At 39.0% G+C, this 26,778-nt stretch overlaps 1 protein-coding gene across 1 annotated transcript in view; it reads right to left on the bottom strand.

Moving 5' to 3' along the window:
• The window catches only part of LOC147748031 (uncharacterized), a 109,258-nt gene extending 83,727 nt beyond the window's left edge, over nt 1-25,531 (bottom strand). Inside the window, exons 1-2 of the mRNA XM_086926795.1 lie at nt 25,427-25,531; nt 15,650-21,356 (exon numbers count right to left, since the gene is read on the bottom strand). Of these exons, the coding sequence (XP_086782921.1) occupies nt 15,650-21,317 (5,668 nt within the window). The 5' untranslated portion in view covers nt 21,318-21,356; nt 25,427-25,531. The remainder of the gene's footprint in view (nt 1-15,649; nt 21,357-25,426) is intronic.
• Nucleotides 25,532-26,778: the final 1,247 nt, after the last annotated feature.

Raw genomic sequence — 26,778 nt, 5'->3', positions numbered from 1 at the left:
TCTTTTGTTCTGTTTTGTAAAGTAAAACTATTGTGAACGCAAGTATTATACTTAGTAAGTGTTTAATATAGCATTTGTCAGTCATTGGTTAAGCAGCTAGGTCCTGTTCACTCTTGACACCCCAGGTACTGTGTATGCAGATTTCGGCCTTATTTATTGCCTCTAGTTTTCAAAGGCAAATTTCTGTGGAAAACATGCACATTAAGGGTTGCCTTTCCTTAAACCTTTGTTTTTAAAAAAAATTGGAAGAAACAAAAAATCTTCCCTTCCATAATAACCCAAGACTTTTTTTTTGTTATGGCAAGGTAACGAAATAGAGAATAAACTATAGTTGGTCACCATGGTCCGGACGAAAATGAAAAATCAATGATACTAAGTACCTGTAAAAACTGAGCAGACATGTGAATGTGACATTCTGATTATTGCTATGCCCGAATATGTATATAACTGCTCCAATCACTATGCTAATAAACAATCTTTTGTTCTGTTTTGTAAAGTAAAACTATTGTGAACGCAAGTATTATACATAGTAAGTGTTTAATATAGCATTTGTCAGTCATTGGTTAAGCAGCTAGGACCTGTTCACTCTTGACACCCCAGGTGCTGTGTATGCAGATTTCGGCCTTATTTATTGCCTCTAGTTTTCAAAGGCAAATTTCTGTGGAAAACATGCACATTAAGGGTTGCCTTTTCTTAAACCTTTGTTTTTAAAAAAAATTGGAAGAAACAAAAAATCTTCCCTTCCATAAATAACCCAAGATTTTTTTTTTGTTATGGCAAGGTAACGAAATAGAGAATAAACTATAGTTGGTCACCATGGTCCAGACGAAAATGAAAAATCAATGATACTAAGTACCTGTAAACACTGAGCAGACATGTGAATGTGAGATTCTGATTATTGCTATGCCCGAATATGTATATAACTGCTCCAATCACTATGCTAATAAACAATCTTTTGTTCTGTTTTGTAAAGTAAAACTATTGTGAACGCAAGTATTATACATAGTAAGTGTTTAATATAGCATTTGTCAGTCATTGGTTAAGCAGCTAGGACCTGTTCACTCTTGACACCCCAGGTGCTGTGTATGCAGATTTCGGCCTTATTTATTGCCTCTAGTTTTCAAAGGCAAATTTCTGTGGAAAACATGCACATTAAGGGTTGCCTTTTCTTAAACCTTTGTTTTTAAAAAAAAATTGGAAGAAACAAAAAATCTTCCCTTCCATAAATAACCCAAGATTTTTTTTTTGTTATGGCAAGGTAACGAAATAGAGAATAAACTATAGTTGGTCACCATGGTCCAGACGAAAATGAAAAATCAATGATACTAAGTACCTGTAAACACTGAGCAGACATGTGAATGTGACATTCTGATTATTGCTATGCCCGAATATGTATATAACTGCTCCAATCACTATGCTAATAAACAATCTTTTGTTCTGTTTTGTAAAGTAAAACTATTGTGAACGCAAGTATTATACATAGTAAGTGTTTAATATAGCATTTGTCAGTCATTGGTTAAGCAGCTAGGACCTGTTCACTCTTGACACCCCAGGTGCTGTGTATGTTGCACTATAGTGCTGAATTGGGTAAATTTTTCTACTTTTTTTCTACAGCACCCTCAGTGCATGAACAACTATAGCAAGAGTAGAAAATATGATCATTGCCTTTTAGTCTAGACTTCATTTTATGTGTTTTGAATGGGAGAAATGCTGTCTTTCGCCATTTTATGTGTTTTGAGTGGGAGACACGCCGTCTTTCGCCATTTTATATGTTTTGAGTGGGAGACACGCCGTCTTTCGCCATTTTATATATTTTGAGTGGAAGACACGCCGTCTTTCGGCGCAGCATTGTAGGATGGCCACACCAGTGCGGCAACTTGCTGGACACCACCTCGGTGCCATCCGGATCTCGGCGCGTTGTGCTGCCTTCGGCCTATTCGCACATCGGTCCGCTACTGACGCCGCCTCATGGGCCAACGAGTTTTGTATGCTTTTTATAACCCAAAGCCGCATAACAGGTCATGTGACTTGTTTATAAAACTTTTCATTGGTTCATTTTACTTTTGGTTTCCTAATGATGGAAGGCTTGATCATATGACCTAAAAATAACCCTTTTCATTGGATTAAAACATTTTTTTTTCCCAAACGATGAAAGACCCACCTTTTTTTTTCTCACTCAGCAATCAAAAAAGATTACTTTAGATGACAACAGAGGGGACAGGCAACAAGAACCATCACTCAAAAAAGGGGAGGGCAAGTTCTTCCCTACCGGGTCACGTTGGGGCTCCACTGGAACTCATCGAATTGATAGTCTACAGTGTTTCTGGATGTTTCAGACTGAAGCTGGCGTCAGCATGAGAGCACCACCATCTCGTAGCTCCGTCGTGGCCATTCCGCAAGCAATCATGGCAGCCGCTCCCCACCGGAAGCCTGCGGGAGTCGGGGGACCCCAAGACTTTTATAGAATCTTCAAGTCTGAGGGGACGCTTTCGGGAATGGGGCCCATGCCCTAGCAGACAAGTGTCCGAGTTCCAAGGTGTCCCATGGCCATTTTAGTGGACCACGCCCAAATCCGAAGAGCCGGCCGCCATTTTAAGAGTCCTGTGGCAGCCGCCTATCGCTGCATTGCAAGAGTGGAAGCAACTCAACTACATGGTGAGCGAGACGCTGTAGCTTCAAGAGCGGGCGGTAAACAGCTGAATGGCGGAAGAGACACAGTGTAGCAAAAGCGGGCGGAATGGCAACTGAAACGGTAAAGGGGTGCCCCACTACAGCAGACGAGCCTCCACCTGGGGAGGCCCATTCACGCCGCCCCCCCCCGGGGCGCCCCACGCCGTTTTTCGGAACAGCATTGTAGGATACCAAAACCAGTGCGGCAACTTACTGGACATGACCTGGGTGCCGTCCAGATCTCAGCGCGTTCTGCTGCCTTGGGACTATTCGCACAACAGACCGCTACTGACGAGACACAGTGCAGCAAAAGCGGGCGGAAAACCGCTGAATGGCAAGTGAAATGCTAGAACAACGCTAGAATAACATCTGGAATCATTGTCGCTCAGAAGAACAACACACAAAACTCTGTAGTGTCTGAGGAAAGTAAAACAGAGAAGGTCACTGTAGTTTCAGACACACTTAACACTAATGACTTAACAAAGATATTGTCTGTCTATGAAGCAGCTGTCATGTTCACAGAATTGACAAAGAAGTGTGCAGACACCAATGCTATTAAGAAACACAAGGAAATCCCTAACGCATCTGCATTCTCGGAAGAGGTTGACACAGATGACATCTTAAGGAACAAAGAAAGACAAATTAAGGATGAGGAAGTTGTCACTTTAGTTTTTTCAATAATGGAAAATATGCAGTCATTGGCTATGAAGGATGTCTAGTGAAGCAGAAAAAAGGCCATTTGATTAATCATCGAAAATTGAATAATTGCGTAATTTGGGCATAAAAGTTATATTATTGGAAGTAGATGGTTATAGTTCTGGTTAATTTCCATTCAGAGTGTCCTACACAGCACCACTCTAGGTAAACACTACTTTATGTAAAACATGGGACATAGCACTCATTGGAATGTTTGTGATCTTTCCTGTTAAGTTGCATCATAAGTTATTTTAACCATTCCATATAAAGTCATGCATAAAAATGAATACACAGACACAAATAACATGTGTATCCAAAAACAAAATACAGATTTCGGCCTTATTTATTGCCTCTAGTTTTCAAAAGCAAATTTCTGTTGAAAACATGCACATTAAGGGTTGCCTTTCCTTAAACCTTTGTTTTTTAAAAAAAATTGGAAGAAACAAAAAGTCTTCCCTTCCATAAATAACCCAAGACTTTTATTTTGTTATGGCAAGGAAACGAAATAGAGAATAAACTATAGTTGGTCACCATGGGGTTTAAAAAAGGGATGGTTCTTCACCAGATTAGATATTTACCCAGACCCTCATTCTCCAATGTGATGAACTAGGCTAAAATTCTTCTGGTGCCTGCACCCTATCACAGAATATCACCCCAAAATATGAAAGCGCCCAAACACCAGATTGAGTTGAACCCCACAGTAAGCCTTATTTCTTCAGGGCCTCAGAATTTCTTTTGCTTTGCTCATCGAAATTGTGGGATATAGGACAGATAAGGTGTCACCATTAAGAAAGGGTAGTATTTAAATTTGCATATCAATTATGTTTAACCTTTTAAAAATATGATATGCTAGCTTGAACTTATGCTTTACATTTGAAGCCGAATTTAACAGCTTAAGTAAGTAGGTTTTCGTAGTTGTAACTTTAAAGGGTGATGTAGCAAACTGTAAAGATTTTCTAAAACAGTGGAGCGTATTTAGTTTTTTAATGTACATGTTTTTGAAACGATTACACAAATGAAACATTTGTGAGTTTTAAATTTCCGGAGAAGTATAATTTACCAATAGTTTTCTCTGTAGATGTTTTTCCATTAACAAACCCAGTTCCATCACCCGCCCAGGATATCACTACTGTTCCCCATGTCATAAAACCTTAGGATGTTCAATAACTGAAACAGCTAATATGGGTTTACTTACAGGGGACATCTTTTGTTCTGTTTTGTAAAGTAAAACTATTGTGAACGAAAGTATTATACATAGTAAGTGTTTAATATAGCATTTGTCAGTCATTGGTAAAGCAGCTAGGACCTGTTCACTCTTGACACCCCAGGTGCTGTGTATGTTGCACTATAGTGCTGCATCGGGAATACGGACAACCCTATTGATGTCGATTTTTCATTATTGATTATTGTAAAGAAATGGCGACTCCCCCCTTTAGCAAATTAGCTAAATCTTTTCGTAATTTGGGCATAAAAGTTATATATAAGTTGTATATATTTATAAGTTATTAAAGTGTTATAATCCTACTACTTTGTTGGAGTGCTATATATTTTTAATGTGACACATCATTGTGAAGACTTTGATGTACAAAAAGGCATCCCTGGAATCTTACGGTTCAGGCTCCGTCCCACACACCCTCACAGTGAGAATCCCCTCCCCAATCACAATACAGGATGGTTATCAGATTGTAGGAACGCGTGTAGTGTGACGGATCTCATCGGGTGGGGGCCTTGATCTACTGTAACTCCTTTGAAGAGGGGTGATTCTTTACAGTTGAGGCCATAAACTACATCCGCAGGGCTAGGTGATAGCCTGGGACCGGCCTGGACAATCAGACACAGAGGAAGAGGAGTGTCAGAGGGTGCGGTAGTGAATAGGGTGAAAGGGAGGTGTCGGACGGGCACAGGGTGTGATTCTCAGGGAAGAGCAGCGCAAATGGGGGGAGGTTTATGGCCCATGCATAAGACAGAGAGCGGGGGTGACCAGTGCGTGGGGGAGATGCTTGCAAGGGTGGGGAGCCATGCTGAGGATCGGCAGCGTGCAGAGAGTGGGTCTGGTCAAAGCATCTAAAATGGCTGCCGTGCACGACAAAAGTGTGGCATTGGAAAAAAAGCAAGATGGCGCACACAATGTTTATCAATACGGATTAATTTATACCAATTATTTTTAACAATATATTTACTCGCAGTGTCAAAATGGCGGTCAACACTTCCTGATTTCCTTCGAATCGAACGTCAACAGACGTCACGCAGCAAAAAAAAAAAAAAAGCTCACGCGCAGCCGCTGGAAGACAAGTATCAACATATATGAGCCTCCTCAACCACCCTCAGAAAACATAGGGGGTCAGGATACATCTCCCGTACCCCCTTATACCCATTTCTCACATTGTTTTTCATCCATCTTGTAATTTAATTAAATCGAAACACAAAATGGCGAATTCCCGTTTCGCTACCAGTTTGCGACCCGGTTCACGAACCGGGAAGCGCTTCTACCGCTTTTTTTTTTTTTTATTTGCCCCACGGGACCCTTTAATAACCCCAACATCTTTCCTAGGGGGTCAAGAGGGGTCTACCTTGCCCCCTTTCATTAAATTACACCTTCGTTTTTCTCCTCCTCTTGTCTCTCGATCCTACCGAGAGACAAGATGGCGGCCGCACCGGACTGTTTAGAATGTTGACAGACACCGGAGAGCCAATCAGCTTCGCTTCGCAAAGCTCCGTTACGCAAAAAGTACGCGATCTCGAGCGCTATCCAGGACGCTGTCACAGATATATCTGTTTTTTTAAATGTTAATTTCTCGAAATCCACTGGAGCACATATATTGAGACCCAGCAAAGGCACATAGGGCTAACAGTCCCTACAATTTTGCCAAGTTTCGTGTAAATCCATTCAGCCGTTCGAGCTAAAAGTGAGGCCAAACGCCCTATGGAAAAATGAATGGGAAAAACGCGTTTTGGGACCCCCCTTTTTTCTCGGCCCCCCCTTGACGAAAACCCCCCACATTTTTAGTGGCTGCTCAGAAACAGAATGTGCCATTTTCCTGAAAATTTCAGCCGATTCCGTCCACAAACGCCAAAGTTATTAGACATAGAATTTTCAAAAGTTCCATAGAGAAAAAATCCTAACTATATATACCTACTGGCAACCGCCAGTAGGTAATATATATATATATATCCTACTGGTGGTTGCCAGTAGGTAGTTATAGTTACAACCTAGTTTACACAGGAAAAACATTTTTTGATTTGCTAATAACTTTGGCGTAGTTTACAACTGACCAGCCTGGACCTCAACAGTTGCAAAACAGAACAAAGTGGCTAGCCAGGATACTTTAAGGGGAAGTTAGAACCTACACAGCCCATGTATGCTGCGTGACCCAGCAATTTGTTTAGCAAAACATTTATTTTCATTTATAATCAAGCTTCAAGAATTCATAAAAACATGTCTTCAAAGGAAACAGCTGTCAAAAACAGTCAAGTCAAAAGCAAACACAAACAATTGTGTGCACAATAAATACAAAATTTGCAGACATTGATAATGAATACTCAAAAATGACATGACACCAAAATACGACTTGATACACAGTACATACATTCCAAATCAATTGCGATCAAAAAACATTACAGAAGACATAAAGGGAAAAGCCAGTCCTTTAAATAAAATACCAGTGGACAGGCGGAACTAGAGATGGAATAAGACTGCCTGCCTGTCTCACAAAACCTGTGACGGAGTATTTAATATGATTGCAAGCAAGGGCCCACAACAGTGGAATTAGTTGATCCCTAGCTGCACCCTTCTTTCTTGTCACGGGCTGGGGGTCAACGTGTTTCGAACCAAAAAGAATTACAGGTTCTCCTCAGGACAGGGACTGGGTATAGACTTCACTGTGAAAAAATTAGAAAGGGTGGTGTCAAACTGGTAGTGTCACAATTTAAGGAACCTCTCCGTCTGTCCACAATAACATAAAGGCAATTTACCTGCACAGCAAGCAAAGGGATTGCAGGAGTGGAGGAAGACTGTGAATCAGGGGAAACTATCTGTAGAAATAAAATGAGTGGCAATCAGGGCAAATGAATGTGCTGCTTAGGCGCACACACCAAGGGCACATAGAGAGCTTTCGTGCTTCTAAACGGTGAAATACCTGTATAAAGTTGTGGAGATGTCAAGGCACAGGGCGCCCGCAAAGCGGTGCGCTGTTGGATCGTGACTTGGCTCACATTCTTTAGATCAACTGAAAGGAAAGAATATATACACCACATCAGACCGCGGGAACCCATTAAGTGGCCGCGGATTGGTACCTTAATTCAAAGTGCGTCTCCTACCTGCACGCCGTATGACAAGTTGAACGGCTGTATTTGGGACGGAGCCGGGGAGTCTTTCGTTTATTCGTTTTTTTGTTTTGTCTTACGCGGGTATTATTCAGCCGCACGGAGCCACTGGAAGACAAGGAAAAGAGAGGCGCGTTCGATATTACCTACAGCAGTGAGTGATTAGTCTACAAAGTCGGCTGGGGGCCTCGGGGAAAGAACTTACGTGTGCACTACGGATTCAATCCTTTTAGATGCCGAGGACGTAAAGGAAGTCCATGACGCGGGCTGGTTTGGGTGCTTCTAAATGCTAGCTCGGTTGATACATGGAAAGCGAAGGAGGACACGAGGAAGGTCCTAAGGATGCTGGTACTCGTAGTCCCACCGGGCGGAGTAGTGGGTCAAGAACCACAGTTTACCAATGGGTGAGCGGAGGTCTGCCACTTTCACAAGCATGATGTCATCAGTGATGTCATTTGAGATGTCATGAGTGATGTCATGAGTGATGTCACTGACCATGTCATGAGTGATGTAATATGTGATGTCATCAGCAGTGCATTGCGGGTGCGCGAGTTATAGTTAGCTGAACTAACTATAATGGTGGAATTTCAATGGTTTTGTATGAGTGAAACATCCAGCTAACTATAACATGCGTGAAACCTATGTTTTTTTCAGTGAATTTCTAAGGTTTTTTAAATGCTAATTCCTAACTATAACGAGGCTAAAACCTATGGTTTTTTTAGTGAACTTGCAAGGTTTTTAAATAATAATTCCTAACTATAAAATACCTAAACCTAAGTGTTTTTTCAGTGAATATATATGTATATATATATATATATATTGTCGCTCCAGGTTGTCCACCTTTGAGTAGCACCCGAGCAGCAGCTTTATTTATGTGTAGGTGAGGACGGGGATCCGCTTGTAGACGCCGCTCCGTAATGGATCTGCCCGACGCGTTTCGAAGCTCCATCTGCTTCTCTTCAGGGGCTTTAACGGAAGCGGTGTGCGCACCCGTTACACTTCTCCAATTTGATATAACTCAGCCATCGATGGGAGGCTCCAATGAGACTTCTGGGAAGTGTAGTGCGGAAAGCACACAATCAAGTCCTGTATGGACTCCACAAGTGGGCCCGTCCTCGATCCCATGTACGGCTGCTACTTCACTGCCGTGACCCCCACGTTAACGGGGTGGTGCAAACTCCGCGGCTGGACTGCCGCGTGTAAATTGTCGCTCCAGGTTGTCCACCTTTGAGTAGCACCCGAGCATCAGCTTTATTTATGTGTAGGTGAGGACGGGGATCCGCTTGTAGACGCCGCTCCGTAATGGATCTGCCCGACGCGTTTCGAAGCTCCATCTGCTTCTCTTCAGGGGCTTTAACGGAAGCGGTGTGCGCACCCGTTACACTTCTCCAATTTGATATAACTCAGCCATCGATGGGAGGCTCCAATGAGACTTCTGGGAAGTGTAGTGCGGAAAGCACACAATCAAGTCCTGTATGGACTCCACAAGTGGGCCCGTCCTCGATCCCATGTACGGCTGCTACTTCACTGCCGTGACCCCCACGTTAACGGGGTGGTGCAAACTCCGCGGCTGGACTGCCGCGTGTAAATTGTCGCTCCAGGTTGTCCACCTTTGAGTAGCACCCGAGCAGCAGCTTTATTTATGTGTAGGTGAGGACGGGGATCCGCTTGTAGACGCCGCTCCGTAATGGATCTGCCCGACGCGTTTCGAAGCTCCATCTGCTTCTCTTCAGGGGCTTTAACGGAAGCGGTGTGCGCACCCGTTACACTTCTCCAATTTGATATAACTCAGCCATCGATGGGAGGCTCCAATGAGACTTCTGGGAAGTGTAGTGCGGAAAGCACACAATCAAGTCCTGTATGGACTCCACAAGTGGGCCCGTCCTCGATCCCATGTACGGCTGCTACTTCACTGCCGTGACCCCCACGTTAACGGGGTGGTGCAAACTCCGCGGCTGGACTGCCGCGTGTAAATTGTCGCTCCAGGTTGTCCACCTTTGAGTAGCACCCGAGCAGCAGCTTTATTTATGTGTAGGTGAGGACGGGGATCCGCTTGTAGACGCCGCTCCGTAATGGATCTGCCCGACGCGTTTCGAAGCTCCATCTGCTTCTCTTCAGGGGCTTTAACGGAAGCGGTGTGCGCACCCGTTACACTTCTCCAATTTGATATAACTCAGCCATCGATGGGAGGCTCCAATGAGACTTCTGGGAAGTGTAGTGCGGAAAGCACACAATCAAGTCCTGTATGGACTCCACAAGTGGGCCCGTCCTCGATCCCATGTACGGCTGCTACTTCACTGCCGTGAAGTGCTACTCAAAGGTGGACAACCTGGAGCGACAATTTACACGCGGCAGTCCAGCCGCGGAGTTTGCACCACCCCGTCAACGTGGGGGTCACGGCAGTGAAGTAGCAGCCGTACATGGGATCGAGGACGGGCCCACTTGTGGAGTCCATACAGGACTTGATTGTGTGCTTTCCGCACTACACTTCCCAGAAGTCTCATTGGAGCCTCCCATCGATGGCTGAGTTATATCAAATTGGAGAAGTGTAACGGGTGCGCACACCGCTTCCGTTAAAGCCCCTGAAGAGAAGCAGATGGAGCTTCGAAACGCGTCGGGCAGATCCATTACGGAGCGGCGTCTACAAGCGGATCCCCGTCCTCACCTACACATAAATAAAGCTGCTGCTCGGGTGCTACTCAAAGGTGGACAACCTGGAGCGACAATTTACACGCGGCAGTCCAGACGCGGAGTTTGCACCACCCCGTTAACGTGGGGGTCACGGCAGTGAAGTAGCAGCCGTACATGGGATCGAGGACGGGCCCACTTGTGGAGTCCATACAGGACTTGATTGTGTGCTTTCCGCACTACACTTCCCAGAAGTCTCATTGGAGCCTCCCATCGATGGCTGAGTTATATCAAATTGGAGAAGTGTAACGGGTGCGCACACCGCTTCCGTTAAAGCCCCTGAAGAGAAGCAGATGGAGCTTCGAAACGCGTCGGGCAGATCCATTACGGAGCGGCGTCTACAAGCGGATCCCCGTCCTCACCTACACATAAATAAAGCTGCTGCTCGGGTGCTACTCAAAGGTGGACAACCTGGAGCGACAATTTACACGCGGCAGTCCAGCCGCGGAGTTTGCACCACCCCGTTAACGTGGGGGTCACGGCAGTGAAGTAGCAGCCGTACATGGGATCGAGGACGGGCCCACTTGTGGAGTCCATACAGGACTTGATTGTGTGCTTTCCGCACTACACTTCCCAGAAGTCTCATTGGAGCCTCCCATCGATGGCTGAGTTATATCAAATTGGAGAAGTGTAACGGGTGCGCACACCGCTTCCGTTAAAGCCCCTGAAGAGAAGCAGATGGAGCTTCGAAACGCGTCGGGCAGATCCATTACGGAGCGGCGTCTACAAGCGGATCCCCGTCCTCACCTACGCATAAATAAAGCTGCTGCTCGGGTGCTACTCAAAGGTGGACAACCTGGAGCGACAATATATATATATATATATATATATATATATATATATATATATATATATATATATATATATATATATATATATATATATATATATATATATATATATTCACTGAAAAAACCATAGGTTTCACACCAGTTATAGTTAGCTGGAAATTTTACTGATATAAAACCATTGAAATTCCCACGTTATAGTTAGTCGGACTCACTATAACTTGCGCGTGCAATGCACTGCTGATGACATCACATATTACATCACTCATGACATGGTCAGTGACATCACTCATGACATCACTGATGACACCATCCTTGTGACACAGTGACAGACCTCCTTTCAGTGTAATGTAACCCATGAAACACATATTCAAAAATAGAAACTAATATTTTCAAAAAAGTGGATATACCCATACCAGTTACAACAACCAATTCAGTAATATCACCATCTAATACACATCCACTCATGTGTATGTATATGGGTTATTAGATATTTTTATTAGTATCAGTATGAGTGTCTATATGGTTTGGTGGGGGTATTACTTAGCACATAGATGCATGAGTGACTGACTCTTTGTTTGTATGTGTTTTGAAGACAACATATGTACAGGACTGTATGGGTGGATGAGTGTCTATATGTGTTTGTTAGTGAGTGAATGACTGTCTCACTAGTGTCTTTATCAGTAACTACATATGTTTTAATCTAGTATATATGAATATTGATGTATATAAGTGAGTATATGTGAGAGTAAGAGATTGTAAGAGTTCCTGTTTAAATAAGTATGTGTTTCTATAAGTGATTGTTTAAGAGAATAAATATGTGTAATTTTAAATAGAAGTAAGGTGGAAGTGTGTGTATAACTCTATATTCAAATAAATGGATGTTCAATAGTTTATTTGCACGTGTGAATATGTGTGTGAGTAACTTTTGGATGAATGTCGGTGTGTAACAGGATGTATAGGTGTATCACTTCATATGATGAGTGAGTATATGTATGAGTGACTATATAGAACTGTTGGTGAATGAGTGGATGTGTATATAGATAGTGGAATTACTGAATTGCTTGTTGTAACTGATATAGGTATCTCCATTTTATTAAAAATTTCAGTTTCTATTTTTGAATATGTGTCTCAAGGGTTACATTATAGTGAAAGGAGGTCTGTCACTATGTCACAAGGATGGTGTCATGAGTGATGTCACTGACCATGTCATGAGTGATGTAATATGTGATGTCATCAGCAGTGCATTGCACGCGCAAGTTATAGTGAGTCCGACTAACTATAACGTGGGAATTTCAATGGTTTTATATCAGTAAAATTTCCAGCTAACTATAACTGGTGTGAAACCTATGGTTTTTTCAGTGAATTTAATAGGTTTTTTAAATGCTAATTCCTAACTATAACTGGTGTGAAACCTATGGTTTTTTCAGTGAATTTCATAGGTTTTTTAAATGCTAATTCCTAACTATAACTGGTGTGAAACCTTTGGTTTTTTCAGTGAATTTCATAGGTTTTTTTAATGCTAATTCCTAACTTTTTATACAGACTCATACCTATGTGTTTTTTAGTGAATTGCTAAAGTATGTTTTTGTAAAAATGAACACTATAATGTATATTGAGATAATATTTTTAATTTAAAATATTTTTTTTTATATTTCGCTTTCGGTGCGCGCACCGGTGCGCGTACCGTCAGCGCACTAACAAAAAAAAAGAAAAAAAAATGAAGGAGGGACTGTGTAATAGATAGTAAGACAGATAAAAAGTGTAAAAGGAAGTAACTGAGAAAAGAAAAATGAATAAGGGAGCAAAAGAAAGAAGAAATAGGAAGAAGACTAAAGCAGAGGTTAAGGGAGATTGTAAATGGATGTTGAAAGTAAAAAGAAGGACAGTTAAGTATGGGAATGTCAGGTAGTGACGGAATCAGAGGAAAAGAATAGCAGTGATTGAGGGAAAGTAAATATCAGTGAATATAAGTAAAAAGGGGTGAAAGAGGGTACATGTAAGTGAATAAGGGTAACACATGGGGAGTAATAGAGACAAACAAGAGAGAGAGTAAAAGAAGGACTGTCACAAAGGGACTAAGTGAACCAGTAAAAAAGGTAAGTGAAGGAGTGTGCATAGGCAGAAGTACTGAAAGAAATTGAATGTGGTCGGAAGTAAACATGGAACAAAAGAATAAGTGAGGGAAGCAAAGTAAGGAAATAGGGGTGCGGTAGGGTGACAGAAAAATAGTGAAAATAAAACAAAAGGTGATAACAAAAAAGATTTTGTAAACACACTTACCATATAATCAATGCAAACTTGTATCTATGAAAGATAAAAGAAAAAACACGTTATAATTTCTTAAAAATATATAATAAAATAGAAACAACAGTTCATGAGGTTTAAAAATCTACAAAAGTTTACTAAGAAATGATGCAATAGTGAAGGATACAAAAACAGAAAGAAAGTAATGTAGAAAGAGAAAAAAAAAGGAAAAAGAAATAGAAAGAGAACAAATTCCTAAAGGTAAATAAGATACTAAAAGAATGTAAGATATCAAATCAAAATCAGTAAAGATAAGAAAATAAAAGAAAAATGAGTGAAAAGGAGAGAAGTCTGATTGAGAAACTATAAATAAAAAAGAGGAATAGAAGATGATTGAGAGTGAGTGAAGTAAAGTAACAGAGTGAAGGGATGAAAGGAATGAAGTTAGTATAGAACGATGGATAAAACAGGAGTGAGAGAGTAAGTACACAGAAAGACAAAAGGAAGAACTAAGTGAACTACAGTACAATGGATGCGAAAGAAAAAAAAAGGAGAAAAAGAAAGAGAGGGTTAGGAAACTAAAGCAGTGGTACTGTGAGAATATGAAAAAGATAAAAAGTGGTGGAAGGAACAGAGGAAATGCAGACAGTTCCTATTAGATTAAGAAGTTGTGAATGAAGTGCACTAAAGAAACAGCGATGAAAAAAGAGTGTAAATTAGTAAAGAGAGGTAAATAAGGGTGAAAAAGAAAATGAGTATAAGACAATGTGAACACAATATAAATTACACAATGCAAACTACACAATAACTTCTACAATATGTTACATTATTTATTTTTGCTGTTCTCAGAATATATTGAATTTCACTTAAATTAGTGAGATCAAAGTCTTCATCATATAACAGCGGGAAAAAAAAAACACAATCTAAAAGATTGTGTTTAAAAAAACCCATTCAAACATACATCTCATATAAGTACACTAATCTTTGATTCACTTACTTTTCCGTGAGACCAAATTGCAGATAGTGAAGGTCCTTTTGGTGGAAAAAAGTCTGCTGTGCTCTATAACTTCCATTTCATCGACTTCCTATGAAAAAAGATCTAACAACATCATATGTTACACTTTCCTCACGGCCAATTTGTGTCAGATATATCAGTATTTTTTACTTTGAGATCCACTTAAAGTATCTACATGAGATTGCAGATAGTGAAGGTCCTTTTGGTGAAAAAAAGTCTGCTGTGCTCTATAACTTCGATTTCATCAACTTCTAACAACATCATATCTTACATTTTCCTCACGGCCAATTTGTGTCAGATATATCAGTATTTTTTACTTTGAGATCCACTTAAAGTATCTACATGAGATAAATAATTTCAAATATTAGATTAACTAACTAACTAACTAACTATTATTAACTATTCCCGTCTTCAAAGGCCAATTCCCTTTACTAAAACTTTGGTTTTAAAAACACTAGATAAGAATTTGTAGAGTCATAAGGCAAACGTTGTTTATAAGTTAAATGAGAATCATTGCAGTAACTCCATCCATTTTCAGATTTTAAGTAGCATGTATAATGTCCTGAGGTGGTCGAAGATCCATCATGATAAATAATAGCTTCAGTTGTAAAGGTCCTTCCAGAAATTGATAACTGAGAAGCCACAAAATTTTTGATAGAAGTTGTCAATTTAGTTCCATCAGGTCTACATCGTTGGAAAACTAAAATAATATACTGCCCATACCTTTGTATAAATAATGTGGACAGCATTGTACAGTTACATTGGGTACACACCATATTATGATCTGCTGCTTTAACTAGATTTTTAAAAGACACTGATTTACAGTCTGGTAAAGTCAAATATATAAATCTTTCAGTGTCTATTGTAGTAGTACTTGATAAACTACAATTGTGGCAGTCATGCTGCCATTGATAAGAAAGACTGAAAAGATTATCTACATCTACACCTTCATCTTCCAAAACACCAAACATATACATTAAAAATTCCTGACAATCCTGCTGAATGTTCTGTGAAAATTTATCTTGACCAGAACACAAATCTAAAATATTTCGAATTTCTGTTACACTTTCTATTTGTGCTGTAACACTGCTACATTTCTGAAACACAGAATTCAATAAACCACACAATCTTTGATCCCGATTTTCAACAATCTGTTCTTGTAAACTTTTAAGAAAAAAAACAACATTAACCACTACATTAGCATAGCAGTTGACACCAGAACTGTTTTCAAACTGAAATCCAACAACATTTTCTCCACAATTCTTTTTCTTCCTGTTTTCAATTACAGTTTTCTCTACTTTTTGTCTTTTTGCAACTACCTCACTACAATTATCCTCATTTCTTCTTTTTCGGCCTACCACACGTTTTTCAAACAGAGGATATTGAGGCAAATGTGGAGCATACTCTCTTCTTAACCTATTGTATTCTTTAACACAATCTAGATCGGCAGAAATCTTTGTCTCATCACACGCAATCAAGTACAATCCTGATAAAGTTCTGACTCGAGATAATGCCACATATGCCATACCCTCTTTAAACACAGATCTTCCAATGTTCACCAATGCACTATCTACACTTAAACCTTGAGATTTATGAATTGTCACTGCATACGCCAAACAAACAGGAAACTGTTTTCGGCGAACATATAAGTCTTTTACAAGTAAAAATCTAGCAGAACAACGACTTATTTGTTGTACTTGTTCAATGCCATCAAATTTTATTTTTAAAAATTCAATTCCATCTCTATTTCTGTAATTCACAAAATCAACAACATAACCCATTGCTCCATTTACCAGACCGCTTTCAACATTTAAATTCCTTCTCAAAATGATACGACAATTTAAACACACATTCAGAGTCTTTTCAAAACCAGCTGTTTTTGAAATACTTTTCTCCAATGAATGCAATTTAGTTTTCAAATTTTCTGACAAAACAATTGTTGCACCCATATGCTCTATTTTATCTATTGCTTCCAGTTTCACAATCTCTTCATTTTCTAAGTCTAACATTTTTTGATTGAAGATGGAACATTCTTGCAGAGTTGGCATCAAACATATCCCAGATTTCTTCTCAGTCATTTTTTTAAAAATATTCTCTGGAAGAATGTTTTCATTTGCATACAAATTTGAAATTAATCGACTATGCAAAGCTTTTTTCCCTTTCTCAGTCATTTTTCCAATTCTTACATCTTGTAGAATATTTTTATAATCTTCATCCTTGGCCTGTCGCATATTTTGAAGCAGTTCAGCATATTTAAAATTTAGCCATATATTAACATTTCCAATGCTTCCAAGGGACTTCCTGGTATCTTCATGCGTGAGCATTTTAAACACTGGTTGTCCTTTTACTGGAGTCAACTGCAATAGATCTCCAAAAACAATAATGTGTTTTCCTCCAAATAACACATCATAGTCTGTTTTAAGAATTTCTTGCATTCTCAAATGCACAAAAGCAAGCATTAGATTTGAGACCATGCTTACTTCATCTATGATAAGAAGTTTCATTTTCTTCAAGACTCTTGAAACTTCAGAACACGCATCTCCAGATAGCTTGTTGTAATGCAATTTATTATCATGTTCAACTGGCAGCATCAATAAACGATGTAGAGTAATCCCTTTAATGTTATGTGCTGCCAGACCAGTTGGAGCAGTTACAACACAAGACAGTGGTGAATCAGTCCTTTTCTGCAGATAACTTGCAACGGCTTTAATTAGAAAACTTTTTCCTGTCCCCGCTTCTCCACTTACATACAGTCGGACAGGGTCAAATAATATACATGAGCACTCTTTTTTCTCATGTCTGAATCCATGTTCAATCTGCTCTGTGACTTCATCATATATCTTTTTCTGCTCAATGTTTAGTTGCGTTACCAAATCTTCTAAGTTAACTCCATCCTCTTGAGCTTGTTCCATAGCTCTTTCCACCTCATCCATGGCAGTGGCAGCTTCATTTTGGATAATTGGTCCTCCTAGTGGATCCTGGCTCAATGAAGTAGAACTCTGACTATCTTGAGAACTGTTTCTAGCTATCTCTTCAGCAATTGTGGTTTCTTGCTCCATTTCTTCATTCAACATTTGCAGATAATTTAGAAAAATAGGACATTCTATGGTATCCTTAGTTGCATTAAAAGAGTCTTCATAACAGAGAAAATCTCCAAGTAGTTCCTCTTCTGTACGCCATGGCTTAAAGAGTTGCAAAAGAGCTAAATAGTAAAATTCTCTTTTGTCTGGAACTTCACAACTCAATTTTCGATGATTAATCAAATGGCCTTTTTTCTGCTTCACTAGACATCCTTCATAGCCAATGAGTGCATATTTTCCATTATTGATATCTTCTGTGATGTTCCTCTTATAACTGTAGTTTTGAAGAACTTCATACAAACATGTGTTCTCAAGGTGAGTACTTCTATTTGGATAGTATGTATCCAACATATTTGTCTTCAAAATATCTGTACTGTTTGGTTCTTTTTCCGCCAAATATTCAATTTCTTGTACAGATTTCAAAACTCGGTTTCGTGTTGCAGCAAGACCAAGACTCACCCAAATGATTGTTCTTGATTTGGCATAGAGACTTGCTGATGATAACCGATCAGAACATTCATATGCTCCAATTTCTCGATGCGACAACATCTTCAGACTGAAACTGTATAATTTCTTGCTTAGACTCTTTTCATGTGAAATGTCCTCCCACATTTCCTTCAGTTCTGTCTTTTCTTTTTTGGTGATGTAAGATGTCACATATCGAGCCACAGCAATAGAGTTGTCAGCAACGAACTGAATATCCATGTTAGCATTCCACATGGACAAAATCACTGGGTTGTAATCGTTGATGTACTTAGATTCTTCATTTCTTTTCAAATTATATGTGTTTTTGGGAGATTTTCTCGTCACAGTATGTCGTAGAGATGACATCAAATTATTTACTCTTCCTTTAGAAATCACTGGTCGAGGAAATGCAAAACGACATTTCGTGTAGTACTTTTCCTTGTTTTTAAATTTTCGACGACAGTACTTTCCACAACGATGAGATTGAAAACGTAAAACTTGTTGCCTTAAATTGTTTTCTTCAGTAGATTTTGGAACAGCACATGTTGAATACTCTTCAATGAAACTCATCACTGTTTCATCTGAATCTGATCCAAATTTGGGTGCATCTTTAATCCACAACAACATATGTATATGAGGAGCACCTCTCGCTTGATATTCCTTCCTCCAAAAGAAATCCAAAACCTCTCCAAGGGGAGGATTTTTTTTGTTGGTAATAAAAGACATCATAGCTTCAAATCTATGATTAAAATATCTGCAAACATTCACTGGATCTAAAGAACACAGTTCTCCTGGTGTTTTCAATTCTATATTTGGTATGTTTTCATTTGCCTCTCGTAGAAATTGAAGTAAATCGTCCCAGGCATACTCAGCACAGCTAAGAGTGAGGAACCATGTAGGAGTTCCTAAGTTTCTTAGCATACATTTCAATTCTCCATGACGACGAAACCAATACTCGTTGGTTCCACGTTGACATGCCATGAGATTGATTAGCTGAGATTCCAAAATACTGTCTTGCAGATTAACTTTCTCCATAAAGTCCCTTGCACATACATTTTGCAAATGAGGTCCACTTTTTAATATATGATTAACTGCATAAGAAAGCCCAGACAAATCACTTTCAAACAGTAGATGAAATAAATATGGAATGCATTGACGAAACCTTGGATCTTCTGCATATAATCTTAGAGTCCGGTATTCAGCTGCAGGAATTTGAACTGGTCGATCATCATATCGTCCACCACAACCTGTTGGAAATAATTGTGGAAAACAACGAGCTTCCAAACTTTCTTCCCATACACTAATGGGACTTCCTTTTGCTGCCTTCATTTGAAACAAGTCAATTGCATTTCCCATTACTTCTTTGGAATGCAAAGGATGAACAGTATAATGTTCATATATTTCTTCAGTTCTAGACACATCAACTTTTTCAATTTGACCAACTGAAGAATCACTATCTTCTTCTGTAGCTGTTTCCTCTACTCCAACACTTACATGTTTGTAGTACTCATTGTTTTTAACTAAATACAACGTTGCCTTCTTGACTTTTTTAACATCCACTAAATCTTGCCAAATTTTCTTACTCTTTGTTGGAACCCCATTAACTAGAATAACTAAAGGATCTTCTTCTACTCTTTCTACACCAATTGTATTAATATTTTTCTTTACATCTAGAGGCAAATAAACAACTCTTCCCTTTAATCCTCTCAGTAAATCTGATGGAGGCAATTTCCCTGTCTTAGGCTCCATGCGAACAATAGCCTGAAAAGGATGGACACATTGAATCAAAATAGATTCATAAGTATTTAGATCCATCAATTCAGAAGGAATATCTATCAACTGAAGATTATTATAAACTGCTCTTGCAGGCATTCTATTTTCATTTAATTTTTTCAAACAATAAGTGCAAATACGCTGATCCAAACTCAAATCAAAAGAATTCTCCACCAACAAATAACTTACAAAATCCTCCCATTCACTATTATTTTCCAATTCACTTTTTGCATATAAATCAACTAACCTAGTCTGAATTTTATAATGAGTCCGTCGACAACACACACAAGTTACATTAGGCCTCTCACTTGATTTCACCTTAAACTTGATAATTTCCTCATCAAACTTTTCAATACTTGAAATTTGTCCATTATCTTCTGCATTACCATCCATTACTATATCTATTTCTACACTGTCCTCTTTGTTCCCAAAATAACAAAACTCAATTTCTTCACAAATAGTCTTCACATCCACTTCAGATCCATGCAAAAGAGCACTATTTAACTGTTTAAGCTTAAGTGCAGGACTTTTTGCATAATACAACTTCCTCACTAATTTCCTTACGTTATTATGATGCACTGCTAACATCCTAAAATGATGAAAAACACTCCGACAAACTTTTCTAGAAAGACATGCTAGTGAATGCCCTTGCAAACCTGTGCTTTCTCTCACTCTGCAAGGATCTAACTCTTGCAGGATCTTCATTTTTTGTTTGAGACTTTTTTTACTATATGTACGTAAGAAATTTCGAAGCAAATCAATTGATTCCTGTCGCACACTACAAATACTACTGCATTTCCATGTGTACACTGGACCCTTAGTACGTCTCCCTAAAACTTCATCAGCTAAGACCTCTTCTGCATCTCTAGATACAAGTTTCTCTTTTTCCATCACACAACTATCTTTCACCTCATATGCACGACCACTGGTGTCAACTGCATGCACCAAATCATTTTCCTGAAAGTAACTCTCCTCATTAAAAAAAGGCTCAGAACTTGAACTATGCATCCATTCACCAGAAAATACTTCACAAAAATTACTCCGATTAATAATTCTTTTCCATCTACTGTTCGATTTGAAAACATCCATTGCCTTATTAAGTATCCTAATTCTATTGATTATTAAAATAAATAATTTTTTCTTAACTTCAAAAGCCTGATCAACAATCTTTTCTACACTTTTCTTTTTCTTGTAAAAAGCAGCTTTTAGTTTACTTTTCTTTTCATTTTTTAGCAAATTTAAAACTACCCTATTGCGAAACATTCGCCTACGAATGTCCCTAAAAACATTTACCCTTCTATTGCTAACCATTCTCTTCTCTCCTGGTCCAATGGAAACATTTTTTGTGGGCTTCTCTTTCCTTTTTAGATTTGTTGACTTTTTCTGTATATTCACATTAGCAATTTCATTTTTTTTCCTACGACATATGTTGCGAAGAAAAGACTTAATTGGCTTACCAGAAGCTTTTCTGGTGTTTTTTGAAGTAGTTGTTGAAGAGGATTCCATAAACTCTGTTGTTGATGTTCTCCTTTTCCGTATGGTATTTTTGATATTTCTTTGCCTTGAAGGCATTTTTGCTTCCTTTTCAGAAGTTGATTTGAATCTGTTGTTCTGTTAAAAAAACACATGAAAGACCACTATTAGCAAACAACAAAGTAATGTTAAAAAGCAAACAATATAAACAATAAATTGCAACATATTTAAGTTTATACAATAGCAACACATGGCTTTATTTTTAAAGGCCTTGCGCCACCAGTGCGTCACTTATTACCCATGTTTAAAGTCAAGCATCAGCTGCACATGGCATTCATAAATAAGGGCCAAATGCAAATACCAATCAATTGCACCCAAAAATCGATTTTTCAATAACATGTAAGAAACACTGCGCAAAACCTAAGTACAACCACTCAATATCATCAAACAAAGTCAGGGTCTGATTTATAAAGGCCTTGCGCCACCAGTGCGTCACTTATTACCCATGTTTAAAGTTTTGCATCGGCTGCACATGGCAATCATAAATAAGGGCCAAATACATATACCAATCAATTGCACCCAAAAATCGATTTTTGAATAACATGTAAGAAACACTGTGCAGAACCTATGTACAACCAATCAATATCATCAAACAAAGTCAGGGCCTTATTTATGAAAGCCTTGCGCCACCAGTGTGTCACTTATTACCCATGTTTAAAGTCATGCATCAGTTGCACATGGCAATCATAAATAAGGGCCAAATACATATACCAATCAATTGCACCCAAAAATCGATTTTTCAATAACATGTAAGAAACACGGCGCAGAACCTATGTACAACCAATCAATATCATCAAACAAAGTCAGGGCCTTATTTATGAAAGCCTTGCGCCACCAGTGCGTCACTTATTACCCATGTTTAAAGTCATGCATCAGCTGCACATGGCAATCATAAATAAGGGCCAAATACATATACCAATCAATTGCACCCAAAAATCGATTTTTCAATAACATGTAAGAAACACGGCGCAGAACCTAAGTACAACCACTCAATATCATCAAACAAAGTCAGGGCCTTATTTATGAAAGCCTTGCGCCACCAGTGGGTCACTTATTACCCATGTTTAAAATCATGCATCAGTTGCACATGGCAATCATAAATAAGGGCCAAATACATATACCAATCAATTGCACCCAAAAATCGATTTTTCAATAACATGTAAGAAACACGGCGCTGAACCTAAGTACAACCACTCAATATCATCAAACAAAGTCAGGGCCTTATTTATGAAAGCCTTGCGCCACCAGTGCGTCACTTATTACCCATGTTTAAAGTCATGCATCAGTTGCACATGGCAATCATAAATTAGGGCAAAATACATATACCAATCAATTGCACCCAAAAATCGATTTTTCAATAACATGTAAGAAACACGGCGCAGAACCTAAGTACAACCAATCAATATCATCAAACAAAGTCAGGGCCTTATTTATGAAAGCCTTGCGCCACCAGTGCGTCACTTATTACCCATGTTTAAAATCATGCATCAGTTTCACATGGCAATCATAAATAAGGGCCAAATACATATACCAATCAATTGCACCCAAAAATCGATTTTTGAATAACATGTAAGGAACACTGCACAGAACCTAAGTACAACCACTCAATATCATCAAACAAAGTCAGGCCTTATTTATGAAAGCCTTGCGCCACCAGTGCGTCACTTATTACCCATGTTTAAAGTCATGCATCAGCTGCACATGGCAATCATAAATAAGGGCCAAATACATATACCAATCAATTGCACCCAAAAATCGATTTTTGAATAACATGTAAGAAACACTGTGCAGAACCTATGTACAACCAATCAATATCATCAAACAAAGTCAGAGCCTTATTTATGAAAGCCTTGCGCCACCAGTGCGTCACTTATTACCCATGTTTAAAGTCATGCATCAGCTGCACATGGCAATCATAAATAAGGGCCAAATACATATACCAATCAATTGCACCCAAAAATCGATTTTTGAATAACATGTAAGGAACACTGCACAGAACCTAAGTACAACCACTCAATATCATCAAACAAAGTCAGGCCTTATTTATGAAAGCCTTGCGCCACCAGTGCGTCACTTATTACCCATGTTTAAAGTCATGCATCAGTTGCACATGGCAATCATAAATAAGGGCCAAATACATATACCAATCAATTGCACCCAAAAATCGATTTTTGAATAACATGTAAGGAACACTGCACAGAACCTAAGTACAACCACTCAATATCATCAAACAAAGTCAGGCCTTATTTATGAAAGCCTTGCGCCACCAGTGCGTCACGTATTACCCATGTTTAAAGTCATGCATCAGCTGCACATGGCAATCATAAATTAGGGCAAAATACATATACCAATCAATTGCACCCAAAAATCGATTTTTGAATAACATGTAAGGAACACTGCACAGAACCTAAGTACAACCACTCAATATCATCAAACAAAGTCAGGCCTTATTTATGAAAGCCTTGCGCCACCAGTGCGTCACTTATTACCCATGTTTAAAGTCATGCATCAGTTGCACATGGCAATCATAAATAAGGGCCAAATACATATACCAATCAATTGCACCCAAAAATCGATTTTTGAATAACATGTAAGAAACACTGCGCAAAACCTAAGTACAACCACTCAATATCATCAAACAAAGTCAGGGCCTTATTTATGAAAGCCTTGCGCCACCAGTGCGTCACTTATTACCCATGTTTAAAATCATGCATCAGTTTCACATGGCAATCATAAATAAGGGCCAAATACATATACCAATCAATTGCACCCAAAAATCGATTTTTGAATAACATGTAAGGAACACTGCACAGAACCTAAGTACAACCACTCAATATCATCAAACAAAGTCAGGCCTTATTTATGAAAGCCTTGCGCCACCAGTGCGTCACTTATTACCCATGTTTAAAGTCATGCATCAGTTGCACATGGCAATCATAAATAAGGGCCAAATACATATACCAATCAATTGCACCCAAAAATCGATTTTTGAATAACATGTAAGGAACACTGCACAGAACCTATGTACAACCAATCAATATCATCAAACAAAGTCAGAGCCTTATTTATGAAAGCCTTGCGCCACCAGTGCGTCACTTATTACCCATGTTTAAAGTCATGCATCAGCTGCACATGGCAATCATAAATAAGGGCCAAATACATATACCAATCAATTGCACCCAAAAATCGATTTTTGAATAACATGTAAGGAACACTGCACAGAACCTAAGTACAACCACTCAATATCATCAAACAAAGTCAGGCCTTATTTATGAAAGCCTTGCGCCACCAGTGCGTCACTTATTACCCATGTTTAAAGTCATGCATCAGTTGCACATGGCAATCATAAATTAGGGCAAAATACATATACTAATCAATTGCACCCAAAAATCGATTTTTCAATAACATGTAAGAAACACGGCGCAGAACCTAAGTACAACCAATCAATATCATCAAACAAAGTCAGGGCCTTATTTATGAAAGCCTTGCGCCACCAGTGCGTCACTTATTACCCATGTTTAAAATCATGCATCAGTTTCACATGGCAATCATAAATAAGGGCCAAATACATATACCAATCAATTGCACCCAAAAATCGATTTTTGAATAACATGTAAGGAACACTGCACAGAACCTAAGTACAACCACTCAATATCATCAAACAAAGTCAGGGCCTTATTTATGAAAGCCTTGCGCCACCAGTGCGTCACTTATTACCCATGTTTAAAGTCATGCATCAGCTGCACATGGCATTCATAAATAAGGGCCAAATACATATACCAATCAATTGCACCCAAAAATCGATTTTTCAATAACATGTAAGAAACACTGCACAGAACCTAACTACAACCACTCAATATCATCAAACAAAGTCAGGGCCTCATTTATAAAAGCCTGGCGCCACCAGTGCATCACTTATTACCCATGTTTAAAGTCATGCATCAACTGCACATGGCAATCATAAAAAAGGCCAAATAAAAATACCATTCATTTGCACCCAAAATCGATTTTTAAATAACATGTAAAAAACACTGCGCAGGACTTATATACTAACATACAATTTCACTTCTAAAACATAACTATCTGCTTCCAAATATTCTCCATAGAGAAAATAAATCTCTATCTAAATTAAATGAATCATTACTTACCTTTAGAAATGCTTTTGGAGATTGAAAACAGTGTCAGACACACACACCAATTTTTCTTTAGCAGAGGAGAAGGTGTGCTCTCAATACACTGAAACCAAGACTGGCATAGAAAATCTCTATCTTTGTACACATATGCCTTAATTCAACCAATGAAAACTCTTCCCTCACTATTTTCAAACCAACACCCATCCCCCTCTCAAACCTTTCTATCTGTTACCATAGCAACTCCCTCCTAACTGAACTGTAAGGTTCAAAAGTTTATCTTACAATGTTGCAAATTAACTCAGCAAGGATGTTTGACCTGTCAATACAGCAGCCTATACAGGGTATTTTTGCTTTTGGTGACTTTTTTTAAACCATTCAAATTGCTTCTTTCACACAACATAACCATACACCCTAACTTTCAGTTTTCAACTATCTGAATCCACCAATCATTGCTAGTGATTCAAGAGCACAGAAACTCCACAATTATTTTTTTGTGAACTCCTACTGTTCCAACTGCCATTTCATTCCCACACTTCATCTGACTGGACCAGAACCTTCTCACATCATGTACTCTGTTTGGGTTATTGGACATAGCTACATCCACTGGGCTCAAAGGTATGCAGCTAGCAGAAATTTTCATAACCTTGATTTATCAAATGTGGAAATCAAGTGGATTGGCCACAGAGGATTAAAATGTCACCAATTGATACCATTGGTGAAAACCTTTTTGCATCTGCCAGAACCTGACCTTATAATTGTGCACTGTGGTGGAAACGATCTAGGCACATTAACTGGGGTAGGTCTGGAAATGCTATTAAAGGACACCTTTCATCAATTGATGATACTTTTTCCCCACACTGCCTTGGTATATTCCAATATATGCCAAAGACAGAAATGGAACTGGTCCAACCAATTTGGTCCACAATTTGAGAAAGCACGGAAACATGTAAATAAATCTGTTTCTGCTTACATGAGAGACTATGGAATGGGTTCATTATACAATAATAACTTGCGTTACAACATGCAAGACATCTACAGAGGAGATGGAGTGCACTTCTCAGATGAGGGGAATAGAATATTCCTCCTGAATTTAAGAATGTGTATTGGAACCTACTTGTAGGTACCTAAATCAACCACAGAACCCAAAAGCTCTTTTCAGAGCTACCCTAACTCTGATCATTCAAAGCGTTTATTTTTTTCTAACTTTTTTCACTATTTTTCACCAAAGTACGCTTTCGGGTACGCTTAAAGGTGCGCGCACCAGGCGCTACCCCCGCGAAAAATTAAAGAATTTTTTTTTTTTTTTTTACGTTTATGAGCCTCCTAAGCCCCCCTCAGAAAACCTAGAGGGTCAAGAAGTCTCTACA

Source organism: Lissotriton vulgaris, chromosome 1_1 (assembly GCF_964263255.1).
Source record: "Lissotriton vulgaris chromosome 1_1, aLisVul1.2, whole genome shotgun sequence".
NCBI lineage: Eukaryota > Metazoa > Chordata > Amphibia > Caudata > Salamandridae > Lissotriton > Lissotriton vulgaris.
The sequence above is the reverse complement of the archived record's forward strand: the minus strand, read 5'-3'. Positions and strand labels throughout refer to the sequence as shown.